This window comes from Ovis aries, chromosome 14, assembly GCF_016772045.2.
Source record: "Ovis aries strain OAR_USU_Benz2616 breed Rambouillet chromosome 14, ARS-UI_Ramb_v3.0, whole genome shotgun sequence".
In the NCBI taxonomy this organism is placed as follows: Eukaryota; Metazoa; Chordata; class Mammalia; order Artiodactyla; family Bovidae; genus Ovis; species Ovis aries.
The window spans coordinates 36,418,027-36,439,930 of record NC_056067.1 but is presented as its reverse complement, the minus strand read 5'-3'; the positions used below and the strand labels follow the sequence as shown (position 1 = coordinate 36,439,930).

The 21,904-nt window shown below is 45.1% G+C and overlaps 1 protein-coding gene across 6 annotated transcripts in view; it reads right to left on the bottom strand.

Moving 5' to 3' along the window:
• WWP2 (WW domain containing E3 ubiquitin protein ligase 2) overlaps positions 1-21,904 on the bottom strand; it is a 145,051-nt gene that overhangs the window by 85,334 nt on the left and 37,813 nt on the right. For all 6 annotated transcript variants that reach the window (XM_060398453.1, XM_042231872.2, XM_027978133.3 and 3 more), the window contains exon 5: positions 22-159. In XM_060398453.1, coding sequence (XP_060254436.1) covers positions 22-159 — 138 coding nt within the window. The remainder of the gene's footprint in view (positions 1-21; positions 160-21,904) is intronic.

Genomic DNA, 21,904 nt, shown 5'->3' with positions numbered 1-21,904 from the left:
GGGGAGCAGGGCGGCACTCACCATCCGTCACGGCACTGCCATTAGGCACGCTTCCCAGATCAACAGTCGGCCCGTCCAGGAAAATTGTCAGCTCACCACCCGAGACAACACCGCCTTTGTTCTCTGTCTGCAGGTTCAGGGTCAGCTGTGTGTTCTCCACTGTTGGACACAAAAAGCAATGTGGATGGACAAACGCAAACCCACACCAAGGTTAAGATTCTGTAAGTTATGAGCTCCCACTTCACCAACTCTGGCTTCCCTGGCAACGTTTTTCATTGCATCTTCAAACTTGTCTGAAGGCATGGAAAAAGGAACACGGAGGACTATGCCTAACTGTTGTATCAGGCTGGTGGGGAAGGATGTGCTTGTTTTTTCTTCTAAACATTTTAGAGCATTAGGTTTGCTAGGTAATTCCTTATATGTTTGCTTATATCTGCAGGACCGAGAGAAAAGAGTAAAAGGTATTGATGATATGCAGAGGAAGAAAGCCGTTCCAAGCAGCATCCCCCAATCAGTATAGAGTGGGAGCGAAAAGAGTCTAGACAGGTCAAGAGACACTAAGGAAAAGTCATCAGGAATCATCTCTACATAAACAATTGTAGGGACTTTTTATTTGGGCTAAAAAGTTGGGTTTTTTAAATTAATTTTTTGGGGGGCCATGCCTCAAGGCATTCGGGATCTAGTTCCCTGACTAGGGATTGAACCTGCGCTGCCACACGCCCCCCTGTACTGGAAGCACAGAGTCTCAACCAATGGACCACCAGGGAAGCCCTAAAATAGTTGGTTTTAAATTTTCAATCCTGGAAATGTTTTGCTTTGAAATAAGGGGCAAAAAAAGTTTACAACAAAAGCTCAGTACAGGCAACTTAGCCCCGCAATTACACGGTCCTGGCTAAGTTCCACAAGGAGAGACTAACGGACACCTGGCTCCATGAGTTGAGGTGAGAGGGCAGTTCAGAGTTACCCAGCCCCTAGAACACGAGGCAAGTTCAGCCCTATGGGCAAGGAAGAAACAGAACAAGCCAACAAGAGGCAAAGGCACCAAACCCCAGGGGAGCTGACAACTGCTGCACACACACACCCGACCCCACCACTGAGACCAGCCACACGGAATGGCCTCCATCCAGTTACTGCCCGGGATCCACAGCCTCCAGCTCAGGGCTGTTCAATAATTACCGAGAAAGGGCGGCGTTTATGAGAACTTCCAAAGAGTCCTTCCACGCCTCCCCACATCTTACAAAGCCAAACCAGGAAAATGCCATATATTCCAACCTCCCTCCGTGCCCACACTACCCATCAAACCACCACTTCATTTTATCTCTTAGTTGCTACTGTATTATTATAAGCTGGTTTTCTAGAACAAGGCAGGGTATGTATAAATAACTATCTCCATGAGCATTTCCTAGACACAACCGCCCCCCACCAAAAAGAGTCTGCCTTGCATCTCTCTAAGAAACAGATACAGTCCTTTAAGAACTTAGACCCCAAAAAAAGTCTTGATCAATTCAAGGATCTAAGGTAGAAATCAGTTATCCTTCAGGTTTTTGAGCTCTCAAGGCATCTCTCCCTTCCTTTAACTTTTCTTCCCTGCAATAGATCTCTCTGAATCCTTTTGAGTCTGTTTTCAATCAGTTTCACTAAGGGGTTTGGTGAGTTTCAAATATTTCTAGAAATGAACATGTGTAGTCTGAAAACTAGTTCCTTCAAAGACCCAAGAGGGACGTCCCTGTGGTCCAGTGACTAAGACGCCATGCTTCCAACGCAGGAGATCAGTGTTTGCGCTCTGGTCAGGAAACTAAATCCCACATGTTGCAACTAAGATCTAGTGCAGCCAAATAAATAAATATATACATATTTTAATACTTCTATAGGACCTCCCTGGTGGCACAGTGGTTAAGAACCAGCCTGCCAATGCTTCCCCCTGGTAAGGGAAGATTTTACATGCTGCAGAGCGACTAAGCCTATGTGCCACAACCACGGAAGCCAGAGCATCGAGAGCCTGTGCTCCACAAGAAACGCCCCCGCAATGAGACGCCCCTGCGCCGCAGTGAGGAGGAGCTCCCGCTTGCTGCAGCTAGAGAAAGCCACACACCACATGGAAGACCCAGCACACCAAAAATAAAACTTATTTAAATTTCTATAAAAGAGCACTTGTAACCTGAAAACTAGTTCCTTCAAAAGTCCAAGAATGGAGATCCCTTTAAAAAACTAGGAATAGAGCCATATGACCCAACAATTCCACTACTGGGCATATACCCTGAGAAAACTATAATTGAAAGAGACGCATGTGCTCCAATGTCCATTCCAGCACTATTTACAATAGCTGGGACATGGAAGCAACCTAGATATCCATCGACAAATGGATAAAGAAGTTGTGGTGCATATATACAACAGAATATTACTCAGCCATAAAAAGAACACATTTGAGTCAGTCCTAATGAGGGAATGAACCTAGAGCCTATTACACAGAGTGAAGTAAGTCAGAAAGAGAAAAACAAATATCATATATTAACACATACATAGATTGAGGGCAGGAGGAGAAGGGGACGACAGAGGATGAGATGGTTGGATGGCATCACCAACTTGAAGGACATGAGTTTGGGTAAACTCTGGGAGTTGGTGATGGACAGGGAAGCCTGGCGTGCTGCGGTACATGGGGTCTCAAAGAGTCGGACATGACTGAGCAACTGAACTGATACAGAATCTAGAAAGATGGTAGTTATGTGCCTGTTTACAGGGTAGGAAATCGCTCATATGGTAAAGAATCTGCCTGCTATACAGGACCTGGGTTTGATCCCTGGGTTGGGAAGATCCCCTGGAGAAGGGAATGGCTACCCACTCCAGTATTCTTTCCTAGAGAATATCAAGGACAGAGAAGCCTGGTGGGCTACAGTTCATGGGGTTGCAAAGAATCGGACGTGACTGAGTAACGCTTTCAGTTTCACAGTGGAGACGCAGACAGAGAGAACAGACTTGTGGACTCAGTCAGGGAAGGAGAAGGTGGGACAAACTGAGAGAGCAGCACGCAAAAACATAAATTACCACATGTAAAACAAACAGCCACTGGAAATGTGCTACATGACACAGGCGCTCACATCAGGTTCTCTCTGACAACCCGGGGTGAGGTGGATGGGGTGGGAGGTGGGAGGGAAGTTCAAGAGGCAGGGGACATACGCATATCTCTGGCTGGATGGTGCTCATGTATGGCAGAAACCAACACAATATTGTAAAGCAATTATCCTCCAATTAAAAAACAAAGTCCAAGAGAGGGGAAAGAACCGAGGCATTTGAAGCAGCATCATTTGCCAGCCACGCAAATGAGCCACCTTGGAAATGGACCCTTCAGCCTCAGTCTAGCTTTCAGATTATTGCAGCCCACCCAGGGTACTGAGTGCAAGTTCATGGAAGAGCCCAGGCCAGACTGCCCAGCTAAGCCATTCCCAAAACCTGACACACTGAGACTACGAGGTAATAGATGTTTACTTTTTCTTTTTTAATCAAGGAGCATCTTCCTAGTCTTCATGCTGAGATCCAGGGCATAAGTCCCTAGCAGGCAGTAGAGCTCAGAGGTCTAAGACAAGCACCAGTTAGGCAGACTGGATTCAACCACAGTACCAGTCAGGCAGACTGGATTCAAGCACAGTACCAGTCAGGCAGACTGGAGCACTCACCTTGAGCATTAGTCTCGCTACCTGCAAAACAGGAGGAGTAAGAACACACTTTCCAGAGAATAAACGTTAAGAATTAAATAGTATCTAGTAGGTTCCTGGTAAGCTGTCATTTTTATTATGCCCCTGTTGTGTTGTTCCTTTAATAATTTTTAATTTAGAAGAAAGTTGTTTTTGGTCACATCATGCAGTACGTGGGATCTTAGTTCCCTGACCAGGGATCAAACTCGAGCCCTCTGCACTGGAAGCATGGAGTCTTAACCACTGCACTGCCAGGGAAGTTCCTATTACCTCCCTGTTGATGGTCCTGTTTTCAGGCTGGAGAGTCCAAATTTCTCTTGATCTAACTCATTCATTGTACAGTCACTCTTCTCCTGACCTTTCTAAGCCTTTTTCAGGCTTCGGCAAAAGAGTCAATAAAAGTCTTCCAAGGTCAGTCACATATCCATCACAAGGACAAATGGTCTTCCATCGTATTTCTAGGACACTTCCTAAAGGTGTCTGGCATGCCATTGTAGGAAATGTGCTGGGATAGGCACTCTAGAAGGGCTCCTCAATTCCCTTCTTGGGATCTCAAAGGCCATCACTTTACAAAGAGAGTGCAGGCACCTTCCTCCCTCCCTCCTTCCTGGAGGAATGATAACATTTGACAGGAAACTAGAAGAACCCAAGGTCTCTTGCTGCTAATTTCCACCTCCTGACAGCCACCCCCACTGTGGTCTTCTGACAAAGCCAGGGGCACAGACTGCATTTTCCTCTCCATTGGGCTCATGTCAAGGGACCAACTCAATTACCTGCTCACCTTGTCGAGCAGTGTCATTATACACACGTAGGTTCAGAAGTTACCTACAAGTCTTGGAGACACATTTGTCTTTCAAAAAGAGCCAGTGACGGGGGAGGTTTTTCTCTTTAGTATTAGTCGCTCAGTCATGTCCAACTCTTTGCGACCCCATGGACTATAGCCCACCCGGCTCCTCTGTCCATGGAATTCTCCAGACAAGAATTTTGGAGTGGATAGCCATTCCCTTCTCCAAGGGAACTCCCCAACCCAGGCATCAAACCCAGGACTCTGGCACTGCAGACAGATTCTTTAATGCTGAGCCCCCAGGGAAGATCCCTTTAAACTAAGAACATAACCCTCTGCTGCTGCTGCTGCTAAGTCGCTTCAGTCGTGTCCGACTCTGTGCGACCCCATAGATGGCAGCCCACCAGGCTCCCCCAACCCTGGGATCCGCTAGGCAAGGACACTGGAGTGGGCTGCCATTTCCTTCTCCAGTGCATGAAGGTGAAAAGTCAAAGTGAAGTCGCTCATGCTTTATTTACTAAAAGAGAAACACTTCAGAGAGACCTCTGGCTGTCAGTATTATAACCAAGTAATTGAACTGAGCATCAGTAAGAGCAAGACAATCCAACACCCACATGCTTCCTGACGTGTTACAGGATGAAGTACACAACAGCACTTTTAAGGTCTTATTATAGGACTTCCCTGGTGGTCCAGTGGTTAAGAATTCACCTGCCAAAGCAGGGGACATGGGTTCAATCCCTGGTCCAGGAAGATCCCACATGCCAAGGGGCAACTAGAGAAAGTCTCTGGGCAGCAATGAAGACCCAACACAGCCAAATAAATAAATAAATAGTCTTCTTACAAAAGCATTTAACCTGAATCCAATCAGGCCACTAAATCTCCTTCCCAGATTACAGGAAATAAGGGGACAGAGGAACAAATTCAGTGATACCACAAGACAGCAATCAGACTAACCCAGAATATGGGACATCTATAGGGCAACTATCCCAGGCTCCTTGAAAAGCCAATGCCATTAAAAACATTTAAAATGGGAGGTGGGACAGGCAGGAAGAAGACTCTTGGATTTAAAGGAACATAACTACCAAATGTCTTGTGTGAATTTTGGCTAAGTCTTAGTTTGAAAAATATATTCTTGGGACGATTGGAGAAATTCGCATCCAGGTTGGATATTGAATGATGTCTTTAATTACCATTTATTTTCTTAGGTTCAGTAAGGCACTATGTCTGTATTTAGGAATGGTTTCATTCTTGGGAGATCCAAGAGAAATTAGGATGATATCTGCACTCACTCTCATGGTTTTGTAGGCTGGAAGAAGCACAAGCTGGAATCAAGATTGCCAGGAAAAATATCAATAACCTCAGATATGCAGATGCTGAAGCTGAAACTCCAGTACTTTGGCCACCTCATGCGAAGAGTTGACTCATTGGAAAAGACCCTGATGCTGGGAGGGATTGGGGGCAGGAAGAGTAGGGAATGACAGAGGATGAGATGGCTGGAGGGCATCACCAACTCGATGCACATGAGTTTGGGTGAACTCCGGGAGGTGGTGATGGACAGGGAGGCCTGGTGTGCTGCGATTCATGGGGTCGCAGAGTCGGACACAACTGAGGGACTGAACTGAACTGAACTGAGACAAGTTTTCTAGAGTGAAGTGTCATGATATCTGCAGTTCACCTTCAAGTGGTTCGGGGAGAAAAAAAAAGTGCACACACTCACAGGCTCACACACTCACAGGCTCACACACAGAGGTGAAACACATGCAGCAAGTGTTGGTTCTTGGTGGAGGGCACCTGGGTGTTCACTGTGTTATTCTTTTCATTCTTTTGTATGTTGAAAAAACTGCATGTTAAAAAGTTGGGAAAGGGTTGTTTTTTTTTTTAATTGGCAAGGCTATTACAAAATTAAACCTCTGAGAACAGAACACTCTATTATTCTCTTTAAAAAAAAAAAAACACCTGAGCCAGGAGAACCCTACAATGCATAATGGGACTAAAGAAACCATTAGCTAATTGAGTGACAGACTCAAGCATACAGGGGAGGCTGAAAGAAGTGTGGCTGGAAAACATATACTGGAATCTGAGCTATAAATAGCAGCCTTAGCCACCTCGCCTCTGGGGCCCTCCGGTTTCACTCCAGCCATGCCATGCACTCCACAAAGGGCCTTTCTCTTGCACCAGGTCTTCCCCAGACCTTTTCAGGCACTGCTCAAAAATCAAAAAGCTGATGAAAACATGGGTGTTATAAGTCGAGTTCCAGAACTGGAACCAGATTCAGCATCGGAGGCTCACTGACCTCCTTCAATCTCGAGCGGCCCTGCTCCATCTGCGGTCGTGCCATTTACACGTGTATAGCGAGCAAGCACTCACTTTTCCGGTCTCTGACATCCAACAGGTACGGAAGAGACAAAATGCTGTGCCCCTGGGTGTTTATATTCTAGCTGAGGCAAACAGACACTATCCATTTTTTTAGTACATCACATAATCCATTAGACTGCAGCAAATGCAGAAGAAAAAAAAAAAAATGAAAGGAGGGAAAGAGACGGGGAGTGACACAGGCAGAAGGAGGCCCTGGGTTGGTAAGAAAGTCTCACCAGGAAGGTGACAGTGAGGCAAAGACTTAAAGAAGAATGAGGCAGGGGCGCCATGTCTCTGTCTGGAGGAAGGGTATTCCAGGCAGGGAGAAAGTGAGACATAGGAGCCCCAAATAGGGGCCACACCTGACTGGTCTGAGCAAGGGCAGGGAGGCCGCTGTGGCTGGAGTGGATGAGCAAAGACAGAAGCAAGATGAGGGAGGTGGGAAGCTGAACTCACAAAGAAGGTCTTGGAGCCCTGGCGAAGTGTCTGGCGTTTACTCTGCATGAGACCGGGAGCCACCAGAGGGTTGTGAACAAGGAAAGGAGGTGACACCTGTGGCAGCGCCGTCACACTGGCTGCAGGAGGAGCCAGAGAGGAAGCCAATGAGGCCAGTGAGGAGGTCATGGCGGGCAGCCAGTCCAGGTGATGGCAGTGTCTCCTAGGCATGGGGTGCCAGAGGAAAACACCCCTCTCTTCCTTGCCAGCATGTGTTAAGAAAGCCCTGTGGCTGCCCACCTAGCACACCAGCCAAGCTCTTGGAATCAAAGCTCTGGGCACATCACTGGCAGGGGCTGCAAAAAGTGCCCACTTAGTGCATGGCTGGAAGAAGTCAGGTTTAATTACAATCAAGTGGAACATATATATACCATGAAAATGTTTCACTGGCAACACACCTCAGTTCCTTGAAGAAAGCTAAGGCCCCGAATGCATATGAACTTTAGCAAGCCTATTTCTTCTCTTCTGTTCTACAAGAACCCTCTGGTTACCAATACCTTGTGATGCTACTTTCTGGAGGTCAAAGACAGCAGTAGGGTTAGATATTAGAAGCTAGGGGATAAAAATTAGGAAAATCCTCAAGTACTGTGCCAGGAAATCTCTTTAAAAGCTGGCAAACTGGGAGAGACAAGAAAACATTAGGTGCTTTCCAGTGGAAGCACACACCACCTCAGCAAGCAGGGATTCATGGACTACTCTTGCCACTTTTGTGGATGCCTGACATTTTCCAGGATAGTTTTTTGGGTTTTTTTCAGCCAGCATACTAAAGAACAGAGACTGTAAACTTAAAACACACACACACAAATTTAACATTACCTACACATCCTGAAAAACGAAAAGGAGGAAAATATACAATCAAGCTGCTTAAGGAGTAGCTCTTGACTCTTATTTTGAGAAGCTTGCAAAGCTTCAGATTTGCAAGTGGCTTCAGGTTAATAATTTCCTATTGGGAAGAGTTGTTACGTGCAACAAGGATGAGTAATATTTTTCTAAGAGTTACTTTTTCCCTTTCCTGACTTGGACTTTTTAATATGTTTTTTGCATATGGTACCAATAAGTATAGATAAACAGAGCATGGAAGCTACCTTCCTCATTCCCACAGAAGAAGAAAAAAGAAATTACATATACCAGAACTGCCAAACTGTGCCCTTATAATGCAGTTCAGTTAAATCCAGAACCCCTACCTGGACAGTCTTACCACCAAGTACAAAAGGACTTTCTACTTTAGAATCATCTTCTATCATGACTGTCCCTCCCTCCCCTCATACCCCTCAAAATGCATGTGCACATATACACTTCTATCTTATAAAAAGAAAAATATTTTCTTCCCTTTTTCTTCCTGACTCAGAATACAAATGGAAGGATCAACCTGGAAATCTGAGAAAAAGGACACAAAGTAGGATACTTTTAGGGGAGACCAAGTCCTCTCGGGCCAGGAGTCTCAGAAGAAGCCTTATGAAGACGTGACTAACTTGGCCTGAACAGAGCTGTTCAACGGAGCAAACAAACCTCCTTCTTCCTGCCTCCTTCTGCCCTTGATCCCACAGGCCCATCAGAAGAAAGCGAAAATAAGCAGGGCATTCATTAACAGGTCAGTGTTCCTTCTGCACATAGCTGTGAAACACTGGTGCACAGAGAAACGGAACTGCAGGAAATTCCAGAAGGGCAGAGAGTAAACAGACTCCTTTCCCTTCCCTGGTTCCCCATTAACTCAGACACACACAGCCTGGAGACTACCCCAGGTTTAAAGAGAACACCCTTTCACGTTCCCTACTCAGTAAAGGAAGCCAAGGGGCTTCCAGGATTTACTGTTAACGATGTCTCTTTGGCTTCCAACCTCAGTTGGAGCCTAACAAGAGAAAGCCTTTTCTACCAGGCTAGCAGCAGGTCATAAACACTGGAATTCTTGTTGGGGTACCAATGTTGACTTTGCTTCACCCCCCCCTTCCTGCAGCCCCCGTCACTCATGCCCTCTTCCCAGAGAACAAGGTGTAAGAGTCCTAGCGTGGCCTGGAAGTTTCTTCTGTAGGCTAGTGCGGGGAATCCATTCTTAATAATCATCTCTAAATTAAAGTCTTGGCTGACAGAGGGTTGCATTTACTCCTCCAGAAATGAGAAGTGCTTCATTTCACAAAGTGTGTGAACTTTTCTTTTTTGTCTTGTGCATTCATTCAAGACGCATTTTCTGGGCATCAGCTATTGACACTGTGCTAGAAGCTGTGTTATCATGAAGAATGGAAATAGACATGGCCTCTACTTTTAGGAACCTCACCAAGTCAGTGATAGAAACAGAAATCACTAAATAACCTCACAGAGAAATGTAAAGCTGCAGCTGTGAAACAGATTTCATGCAGGAGATCTTATGGTGCCATAAGCGCTGGACACTTGGCCTGGTCAGAGCATCAGGAAAAGGTTCCTGAGGAACTGACAACTCAGCTGTGATCTGAAGTCTCAGGAAGAGAGCCAGCAGGTTTGGGGGGTGGGTGTGAAGCAGGCTGGACGGGCACATCTACGGGCAGGGAGATGCATCTGGGAAACTGAACAGAGACGAGTGTGTGTGGGTGGAATGGGATGGGATCTGAATGGGGCAGGAGAGCCAGGTGGTGACCAGATGTGGCAGTGGCTTGTGGGCCCCAATGTTGAAGTCTTTCTCTATCCTAACAGCAGCAGCATGGTACTTAACAGTTTTTAATTAATCAAGGTGTGATAACATCAGCTTCATGATTTTGAAAATCATTCCACAGCATGGAAAACAGAATGGAGAGGAGTAAGAGCAGATGCAAGCAGAGCAGGCAGGAGGCCAGAGGGAAGGACCAGACCGGTAGAGGTGGAGGTTTTACAAGTGGACAGACTTGCAAAGGTAAAAACCAAGAGAACCAGTGAACAGACCAGCAAAGAAGGTGGACAAGAAGAGTGGATTGTAGCTCAGTTGGTAAAGAATCTGCCTGCCATGCAGGAGACCTGGGTTCAATCTCCGGGTCAGGAAGATCCTCTGGAGAAGGGAATGGCAACCCACTCCAGTATTCTTGCCTGGAGAATCTCATGGACAGAGGAGCCTGGCAGCCTACAGTCCACGGGGTTGCAAGAGTTGGACACGATTTAGTGACAGAGACAGAGACCACCAAGAGGAGTGGAGGGATCAAAGGCAATTCCTGGGCTTCTAACTTACTTAACTGGGCAAATGGAGGATCTATACATTGAAATATGAAATACTAGAAGAGGTCTAGGTCCAGGGAAGAGGGGATAAGTTCAGATTTGAATACATTGAATCTGAGGTGCTTCTGAGGTATCCACAAAGAGATGGCAAGACAGCAGCCAGGCACTGGGTAAGAGCTCAGAGGGAAGGTCTAGGCTGGAGATTCAAACCTATGGGTCACCTGCACAAAGCAGTTATGCATAAAGAGGATAGGAACATGAAAACAGAAGAAGAGGATGGAACGGTGGGACACTCAGGTCATAGCCTAACAGATGAAGATGACCTTGCAAAGAAGACAGAGAACAGGCAGAGACGCAGCAGCAGAGTCAGATAGGAGTCCTGAGAAGGCAGGAAAGGGTGGGCTCCAAAGCATGGACGGAGAGTCTGCCCTTCAGATGGGAGGAAGAGGGACAGCTCGCCTTCAGCCACAAGAATTGTGAGGAGAGGTTAGGCACACACACCCTCATTTCGGTTCATGACAGATTCATCAATCACGATTGCCCTAATTTTTTTTTTGGTAGCTTTAAACTCTTTATTTTGTACTGGGGTATAGCTAATTAACATTTTTTTTTAGGGGCAGGGTCCCAGTGTTCTAAAGTCCAAGCCCCTACAGCTACAAATGCTTTTCTCTACTTGTGGAAAAAAAAAAAAAACACCCGTGTAAACACTCCAGAACCGGCTATTCATCAGAGTCATCTATCTAACAAGTACATTATAGACAAGGAGTCTCCTTGCATCAACAGAGTGTCCTCTTAACACAGGAAACAAACAAAAAAAATGAAAAAATGCCTTATCTGTCTTGGTGAATCTCACTGTTTGTCAAGCTATCGCCTATTTTTAAAGTGATTTAGGGGGAATAAATACAGATCTGGGAAAGGTACATCTTTAGAATAAACTGGCAGTTTACATGAGTTATGGCTGCCTTGTCACCAGAGGCCCTCTTCCCCAAGCTGGGCAAAGTCCTCATCACCCATTAATTCCTAGGATTCCTAGACCAGGCCTGTCTTAGCAGCTCATCCATTCTCTGCGCCTTCAGGGAACCTGGGCAACCACATCATCCCTCTCCATTGCACAGAATCTAGGCTTTGTGTTTTAAATACAGTAGAGACTGGTTTTCAATGAACAAACCTCCTTTTCAACCGCATCTGAACAGCAAAATGTAGGAGCCCAGCTAGAAGAGAACTTCCATGGTTTAGGTTCTGCTTTTAAAAAAATCAGCAGAGTGAGAACTTCTTGGTGGTCCAGTGGCTAAGACTCCACCCTCCCAATGCAGGGGGCCCAGGTTTGATCCCTAGTTAGGGAACTAGATCCCACAGGCAGTAACATAGTCTGCATGCCGCAACAAAGACTGAAGATCCTGCATGCTGCAGCTAAGACCTGGAGAAGCCAAATAAGTGAATACAATTTTTTTTAATTAGCATAGAGGAGGAATCGGATGAAGCCAGTCAAAAAGTAACTACCTCTAGTTGTAAGATCAATAAAGACTGCGGGTGCGATGAACAGCATGGTGACTACAGCTGACACTGCTATGCGGCCTCCTGAAAAGATGCTAAGACAGAGACAGAGACCGCACCATCAGATGCAATGTTTCAGGGCTGTTTTGTTGGGGTTTTCCTTTTTTTTCTGGCGAGGAGAAGGAAACAGCTCATATCCAGGCAACAGTCTTGTTTTCCTATCACCCATTCCAGGTTCTCTGCAAGGCTACCATTTCATGCCTGAAACAGCAGTCAATTCAGAAGCGGATTGTAACGATCAGAGACAGCATGGCCCCTCTAGGAGACAGCTCAGCACCACAGTATGACAGGCTTCAGAGGACAGGCGGCAGTTTCTAGAACTGCACGCACAGTACAAACTAGCAACCTGGTTTAGAAGAAAAGTCTCCCAAATCTTCCTTGAGTAACTTAACCTCTAGACATGAGCAACGTCCAATGTGACGGCCATAAGCCACATGTGGTCACTGAGCGCTAGCAATGTGGCCAGTCCAGACTGAGAGGTGCTGAGGGTATAAACAACACATCATATATCAAACACCACCACATATATCAAAAATGGTAACACTTGGGATATACTGGACTGAAGAAAAGTGTTAGTTGCTCAGTCGTGTCTGACTCTTTGCAACCCCATGGACTGCAGGTCACCAGATTCCTATGTTCATGGAATTCTCCAGGCAAGAACACTGCTGTGGGTTGCCATTTCCTTCTCCTGGACTGAAGAAAGCAGATCATTAAAACCGATTTGACCCTCTTGTTTCTGTTTTTACTCTCTTTAATGTGGCTACTAGAAAACTTTAGGTTACGTTATGTGGCTCACTTCTCATTTTTAATGGACAGTGCTGCTCAGGTGCCCCCTTCCTGCCATTTTTTGGGCCATAATCATGAGTAGCTCTCACTGCCCAGGCCCAGCCGGTGTTCTCTGTGTGACCTGGGTGAACCAAGTTCGTTCCTGCCTCAAAGCTTCCTTCAGCCTGGAATGCTTTTCTACTGTTGGCCTGGACAATCACTTCTCATTCTTCCAGAGTTCTGGTGTCGCCTCCCCTGGGAAGCCGTCCTCAACAGCCCCTGTCCCTAGGCTGGGTTAGGTACCCTGTACTTTTCCTCCATTGTATCTGTCACCATGGCAGCAGTCTGCACTGGTTGCCTGTCCAGTCCATCCACTCTCCTTTCTATATCCTAAATTCCAAGATGTCTGCCTCAGTTCACTGCTGCATCTCCAGCACCCAAGCTGGTGCTTAAAGGGACTTGCTGTGCGAACGCTGACAAATAAAGAAGATGGACTTCCCTGGTGATCCAGCGGTTAAGACTCCGCGTCTCCCAATGCAGAAGGCATGGGTTCAACCCCTGGCTGGGGAACTAGGATCCTTCATTCCACATAGTATGGGCAAAAAATAAATAAATAAAAAGAAGAAGGAAACTTCCCTGTCCCACAAAACTCTGATCCAAAACTGACAAATTCCCAAGTCTAAGGAAGGAAAAAAAAAGAAGAAAGGAGAAAACTATCTGACCACATACTATGGATTAAAATGCAAAAGTTCTCAATATATCTCAAGAAAAAGAAAAAAGGGGACTGCCTTGGTAGACATTCATGCTTTGAGGGGTGGAATCACTCTTTGTTTAAATATACATTCCCATGAGGCTGACTGCCCTCCAAAGCCGATAAGTTTACAGAACGCTCTGGAGGCGGCCTGAAACCCCAGGCTACACTGGGGCAGCCACATACAGCGGGAAAGGCTTTCCTGACAGAAAAAGCTTTTCTTCTTTTCTCAAGTGAGGCTCCACAAGGCAGCCTCTCAGCCAGTGACACAGAGAACGGGTCTGTTTTCACATGCGTTGCTGAGGCCTGTGTGTTTACTCTTTGAGACTCCTGGCTAAAAGGACCTTTTCTTTCGACCAGCTCTCCACAGACACCAAAACCACGGATGGGCCCGGCTGTAACTCTGAGAAGCCAGCGGGGGGAAGGGGGGTCTGGAGGAGGGGGAGGGGGTGGCTTCTGGCTTCTTCGGGAATTCCTTGAGGTTCTGGCTCGGCCGTATCTGTCCTGAGGTGCACGATGATGGAAAGCAATGCACAGGGAGCTTTTCAGAGACTGTTACAGACAGGTTTAAATCCTAGTGCCTGGCAGCTGGTGCCAATCAAGGAAAACAGTAGTCACCGATGTAACTGCGACCAGAAGGAGGCAAAAATGGAACAAAGACTTCTGCATTTGCAGGCTGGGGATGGACTCTGACCAATGTCTCCTGAGAGAGGGCACCCAGCGCCACCCTGGCCCCACCTCTGCTTCAGCCCCGACACAGGCCACAAAACCTAAGCACACAAAAAGATGTTCATCCTCACTAATCTAATTAAGTGTGCCTATTTTATATATATAATATACTAATACTAAATATTATCAAATTACATGATATTGTATTATATTGTATTAGTATCTTCTTTGCGCTTTAGTCACAGGGCTGGGGGATATACAAGAGTTAACAAAAACCAGACTTCTCTGGTGCTCCAGTGGTTAAGACCCCACGCTTCCAATGCAGACGTGGGTTCGTACCCTGGGGAAGCTCTGCAAGTCACAAAGTGTGGTCAAAAATGAAATAAACAAACATGTTATATCAGGAAATTGCTAAGATTTTTAAAAAAAGAGTCAATAAAAAACAAACAATGACTGCCCTCGTGGAGCTAACATACCAGGTATAGAGGACAATAAGTCAGATAAATAAGTAAATGTATATTATATGGCATGTGCGTGCTCAGATAGTCATGTCCAGCTCTTGTGACCCCATGAACTTTAGCCTGCCAGGATTCTCTGTCCATGGGATTTTCCAGGCAAGAATACTAGAATGAGTTGCCATTTCCTCCTCCAGAATATCTTCCTGACCCAGGGATTGAACCCATGTCTCCTACATTGGCAGGTGGATTCTTTACCACTGAGCCACCTGGGAAGTCCAGGAAAGCAGGTAGCTCAGCTTTTACCACGTTAATTTGAGGACACTGATTAGACAGCTGGAAACACAGGGCTGCCCAAGGAAAGGCAAAGGGTACCAGTCATAGGTGTGCAGACCAAATTTACAGTCATGAGGCCAGATAAGACCGTGAAAGGAAGAGGTACAAATTAACAGGCAGATGTAAAACGAGGTCACTTGGAGTATCCCAATGTTTTCAGACTGGAGAGAAAGAAACTAGCCAAGGAGACTGGAAAAGAGTTACCGGAGAGAGAGACAGAACACCATCCAGACACGGTGTCCTGAAAACCAAGTGAGAAGAGTAGGTCAGGGAGAAGCGATGGATTCCAACTCAAGAAATGAGAACTGAGCCACACGGAGGCGACCGCAGACTTGGTACCATATTTGCAGCAGGGCAGCGAGAGTAAAAGCCTGCCTGAGAGTGCCTCAAGAAGGAAATGAGAGGAGAAAAGAAAAGAGACACAAATTAAAATAACAAAGAGAAACCACTTGTTGTAGCCAAACAGACTGGCAGAGGTTAAAAGACTGGCAATGCCCACCGCCACTAGGGGTAAGGGAAACAAGCACACGTGCGCACACAGTGGGCAGACCCAGGCCGTGGGTATCATGAAACCTGCAACTCGCCTGCCTTCCGACCCAGCAGTGAATGCCTAGGAATTTACTACCCTAAGAAAAATGACACGAAAACAAAGGTATCTTTACAGGAACTTACTGAAAAGTCGTGCTTATAGCAGTAAAGGAGAAACGGTCAACAAGAAAAGGTCTGTTAAACTATGGTACATTCATAGCAAAAAAATGCTATTGGAGCCATTAAAAGGGTCTAGTTTCACTGAAGTAGAAAAACTGGGTGGAAAAAAGCAAGTTACAAGCAATATGTATAGTCAGTTCCCAGTTTGGGAAAAAAGTTATATATTCACACATACACACACACACACACACATACATACATACATACATACATACATACATACATACATACGTACATGATTGACATACCCAAAAAAGCTGAGTGGATATACAACAAAATATTAACCAGGTTAGCTCTGAATAAAAAAATGTCCATGTACCCTGTCAATTTTGCTGTGAACCTAAAATTGCTCTAAAAAATTATCTTTAAAATGATACTCCAAAGAAGACATACAGATGGCTAACAAACACATGAAAAGATGCTCAACATCACTCATTATCAGAGAAATGCAAATCAAAACCACAGTGAGTACCATCACACGCTGGTCAAAATGGCTGCTATCAAAAAGTCTACAAACAATAAATGCTGGAGAGGGTGTGGAGAAAAGGGAACCCTCTTACACTGTTGGTGGGAATGCAAACTAGTACAGCCACTGTGGAGAACAGTGTGGAGAGTCCTTAAAAAACTGAAATAGAACTGACATACGAACCAGCAATCCCACTGCTGGGCATACACACCAAGGAAACCAGAACTGAAAGAGACATGTGTACCCCAATGTTCATCCCAGCCCTGTATATAATAGCCAGGACATGGAAGCAACCTAGGTGTCCATCAGCACACGAATGGATAAGAAAGCTGTGGTACATATACACAACGAAATATTACTCAGCCATTTGAAAAAGTTCTAATGAGGTGGATGAAACTGCAGCCTATTATACAGAGTGAAGTAAGCCAGAAAGAAAAACACCAATACAGTATACTAACACATATATATGGAATTTAGAAAGATGGTAACGATGACCCTATATGTGAGACAGCAAAAGAGACACAGAAGTATAGAACAGTCTTTTGGACTCTGTGGGAGAAGGCGAGGGTGAGATGATTTGAGAGAATAGCATTGAAACATGTATATTATCGTATGTGAAACAGATCGCCAGAACAGGTTCAATGCATGAGACAGGGTGCTCAGGGCTGGTGCACTGGATGACCCTGAGGGATGGGATGGGGAGAGAGGTGGGAGGGGGATTCAGGATGGGGAACATATGTACACCCATGGCTGATTCATGTCAATGTGTGGCACAAACCACTACAATATTGTAAAGTAATTAGCCTCCAATTAAAATAAATTTTAAAAAAATAAAATGATACAAACAAACTTACTTACAAAACAGAAAGAAACTCACAGACTTTGAGAATGAACTTATAGTTGCTAGGGGGAAGGATCTGGGGAAGGGACAGTTAAGAGAGTTTGAGATGGACATGTACACACTACTATATTTAAAATAGATAACCAATAAGAATCTACTGTATAGCACATGGAACTCTGCTCAATATTATGTGGCAGCCTGGATGGGAGGAGAGTTGGGGGAGAATGGATATATGTACGTGTATGGCAGAGTCCCTTCACTGTTCCCCTGAAATTATCACAACACTATTTGTTAACTGGCTATTAAAAAAAAGTCTAAAAAACACAAACATCCATTGGAGTTCATAATAACAGAGTATGATTTGAAGCTTTGTAGGGAAAAAATAAAATTTCCAGTGATTTTTACCTTCTCCTTCTTTGGAAGGCTTCCGTTGTGGCTCAGACGGTAAAGAATCTGCCTGCAATGCAGGAGACCCAGGTTTGATCCCTGGCTCGGTCAAGATCCCCTGGAGAAGGAAATGGCAACCCACTCTGGTATTCTTGCCTGGAGTATTCCATGGACAGAGGAGCCTTGCAGGCTATAGTCCATGGGTCACAAAGAGTTGGACACGACTGAGAGACTGACATTTTCACTTTTTTTGGAAGGCTGTAATTAACAGAGGTTGCAGACAAAGACTCAGAGACCAAAAGACCTAGGTTAAATCCCAGCTCTGCCACCACCTCCTATGTGATCTTGGGCAAGCTACATAATACCTGCCTATATCTACCTATCATCTGAGGGGATGGCAGTACAACCTACCTGATAGGTATACAGGAGGATTAAATGGATCCTCCAACCATGGGATTTTCCAGGAAAGAGTTTTATTTATACATATATATATATATATAAAATATTATAAATTTATATATATTATATTATATTATACTATAGCATAGTATCGGAGAAGGCAATGGCACCCCACTCCAGTACTCTTGCCTGGAAAATCCCATGGATGGAGGAGCCTGGTAGGCTGTAGTCCATGGGGTTGCTAAGTCGGACATGACTGAGTGACTTCATTTTCACCTTTCGCTTTCATGCACTGGAAAAGGAAATGGCAACCCACTCCAGTGCTCTTGCCTGGAGAATCCCAGGGACAGGGGAGCCTGGTGGGCTGCCGTCTATGGGGTCGCACAGAGTCAGACACGACTGAAGTGACTTAGCAATAGCAATAGCAATAGCATAGTATAGTATGTTGTATATGTAATCTTAAGAATTCAGAACAATACCTGGTACATAGTTAGCACTCACAAAGTTTTTGTCTTTTTTTTTTTTTTTCAATAAGCATGAAAAAAAAGTCCCCCATTTGCACATACAACCAAGTGTGGATAAAAAATATTCAGGGAAGGACTTCCTTGGTGGTCCACTGGCTAAGACTCTGCACTCCCAATGCAAGGGGCCCGGGTCCGATCCCTGGGCAGGGAACTAGATCCCACATGTAGTAACTAAGAGTTCACATGCCACAACGAAGATCGAAGATCCTGCAAGCTGCAACTAAGATCCAGCACAGCCAGATTAAATAAATAATTAATTGTTTAATAAATATTCAGGGAAAAGAAATTTCAGAAGGTTCCCAGAAGTTAACCTTGAACTTGCTGTGCTCCAGCAACTGTTTACAAAGCACTTAGGTTGTATTAGAGCTTCCCTGGTGGTTCAGACGGTAAAGCATCTGCCTGCAATGTGGAAGACCTGGGTTCGATCGCTGTGTCGGGAAGATCCCCTGGAGAAGCAAATGGCAACCTACTCCAATACTCTTGCCTAGAAAATTCCATGGATGGAGGAGCCTGGTAGGCTACAGTCCATGAGGTCGCAAAGAGTCGGACACAACTGAACGACTTCATTTTCTCTTTCTTTAGGTTGTATTAGGTGTTATAAGTAATCGAGACATGATTTAAAGTATATGGGGGTACATGCACAGGTTATATGCAAATACTATGCTATTTTATAGAAGAGATTTGAGCATCTGCAGACTGTGGTATTAGGGGGAGGGGGTCCCACAGACACCAAGGGACGATTATAATGTTTTCAATTTGGGGAGCAAGGCTGAATTTCTGAGAAGTCTTCTGTGAGCATTCCATAAGACTGAAATAACTAGGCCTTAGTGGTTTGCCAGGTTCATAAAAGCAACTCCTTGGCTAGGCCAGGACTGGTTTGGCCATTTCTCCCATCAGGCCTAATCAAGACACTGGAGTTTGTAGCTATGTTCTAACTAACAGCTCCCTACCGGTTTACAGGACTGTCACACCCTTCCTTTCACTTTTGTCTTTTGCCCGCCTGCTCCTCACCTGAAGAAGTTGCGAATAATTTCTCAGATTTAGAACTGTTTTTAACTGAGGAGCAATTTTTAAAAATTTTCTCTCTTCTCTGACTCAGGTTCCAAAGATCAGTGATTTTATTTATCTTTCAGTTGAAAAACTGGAAAAACAGTGTGTTTACTTTAAAACAAATGCAAGCACTGTCTGTCAGGCCTGCCTCCTTGAGATGCCCACCCACCAGAACACTTTATCCTCACAGCAGAGGGAGGGAGGCAGTGCAGCCCGTGTGACTGGTCTGTCTGTTCTCGGAACATAAAGTGCAGTAACGGCCCTCTGCTTAAAAGATTTTTAAATAAATAGGAAGCTGTTTGCTTTTTCTCTCTCTCATTTTTTTTTTTTTTAAACTGGGAGACACACATGGGGAAAGAAAACAGACACATATTGAAAAGGAAGAGCTAAGCAAGGAGATTTTCGCAGGCACTTCATTTGTCACAGAGGTCTGGGTTCAACAATTCTCAAACCACCTCCTATGTATATAGAACTGAGGAAGTGAGTAAATATATGGATGATGGTGAGAGCCAGGGTTCTCTACGGAAAGGAGGAAAGTTAGAAAGAACCCTGTGAGGCTGAATTACCAATTGCAGCATGAATTCATCATGTAGAATACTGGGTTGGCCAAAAAGTTTATTTGGGTTTTTCCATAAGACGTTACAGTGAAACCTGAAAGAACCTTCTGGCCAATCCAATATACGGGCACAGAAATACGTGTGTGTCTGCACGTGCGTGTGCGTGTGTGTGCATAAAGTCTTTCAGGAAAACTGAAGGCTCAAAAGCCAAGAACATTTTGAAGAAAAAGAGCCGTGAGACGAATTATGTCCAGGGATTTCCCTGGTGGTCCACTGGTTTAGACTCTGCTTTGGAATGCAAGAGACATGGATTTTGATCCCTGGTGGGGAAACTAAGATCCCACGTGCCACAGGGCAACTAAGCCCATGCGCCACAACTAGAGAGCCCGTGCCCTGCAACAAAAGATCCCACATGATGCAATGAAGACCTGAGGCAGCCAAACAAATAAGCAGAAAGAAGAGAGAGGTCCCCCTGAGACTGACACTCCCTCCGGTGAAAAGAGTTTACCACTGCGTAAAACCCAGGAGGGAAAAGTACGACCAGATCCTCAGCCTACACCATACATCAAAGTAAACTCCAGATTGGTAAAACAGTGAAACATCTTAGAAACTAAATAAAGAAAACCATCACAAGTGTTACATAAGGAAGGTATCTAACTGCACTTCTTCCCATGTGGTACCTCAGCGGTTCTCAGACTTGAGCAGGCCTCAGAATCCTCTGGAACGTTTGTTAAAACACAGACAGATCACTGGGCCTTGCCTGCAGAGTTTCTGATTCTGTAGGACTGGGATAAAGCCTGAGAATTTACATTTCTAATACGTTTCCAGGTGCTCTGGAGACCACACTTTGAAACCACTGGGCTAACTGAAGGTCCCAATGCCATTTGTTCGCCTTTCTTCACTGATTTTATTTCTTTATTTTTGGCTGTGTCACGTGGCATGTGGGAGCTTAGTTTCCCCACCAGGGACAGAACCTGCACCCCCTGCAGTAGAAGCATGTAGTCTCTAACCACTGGACTGCCAGGGAAGTCCTTTACTGATTTTAAATGCCACTTTTATCACACAGTAAATTCTATGTATATTAGATGATGTTTGGAAAAAAACTATGATGGGGACTTATCAAAAGGATACAGAAGCGAGCTTAAAGAGCTACCCACTGCCAAACCAAGGATAACTTGAGCACTGAAATAATAAATTACAACACGTGAATAAAAGAAGAATCCATGAGATAATAATACATACCTACATAATAATCCATGAGACTGATAGTACATACCTACATAAAGGAAAAGGAAAAGCTCTTCCTTACAGCAGTATACCAAATACTAAACGTAGAAGGAATGACTAAATTGGAAAAAAAAAAAGCTCTGCAACCATCACAGTATTAACTGATTCAGACAAAAATCGTTCACGAATGCAAAAACTAGTAGGTGAAGGCACCATGCTGCTGCTGCTGCTAAGTCGCTTCAGTCGTGTCCGACTCTGTGCGACCCCATAGACGGCAGCCCACCAGGCTCCCCCTGTTCCTGGGATTCTCCAGGCAAGAACACTGGAGTGGGTTGCCATTTCCTTCTCCAGTGCATCAAAGTGAAAAGTGAAAGTGAAGTCGCTTAGTCACGTCCGACTCTTAGCGATCCCCTGGACTGCAGCCTACCAGGCTCCTCCATCCATGGGATTTTCCAGGCAAGAGTACTGGAGTGGGGTGCCATTGCCTTCTCTGAAGGCGCCATGAGGAACCCATATTTACATGGTGTCAAAGTACTGTATCTCTCCAGAAATAACTTTTCAGTTATAAAGAGAAAAACAGGGCTTCCCTGGTGGTCCAGTGGTAAAGAATCCACCTGCCAAAGCGAGGGACGCAAGTTGCATCCCTGGTCCGGGATGATTTCACATGCGCAGGGCAACGAAGCCCATGTACCACAACTACTGAAACCCACACACTCGAGAGCTTGTGTTTCACAAC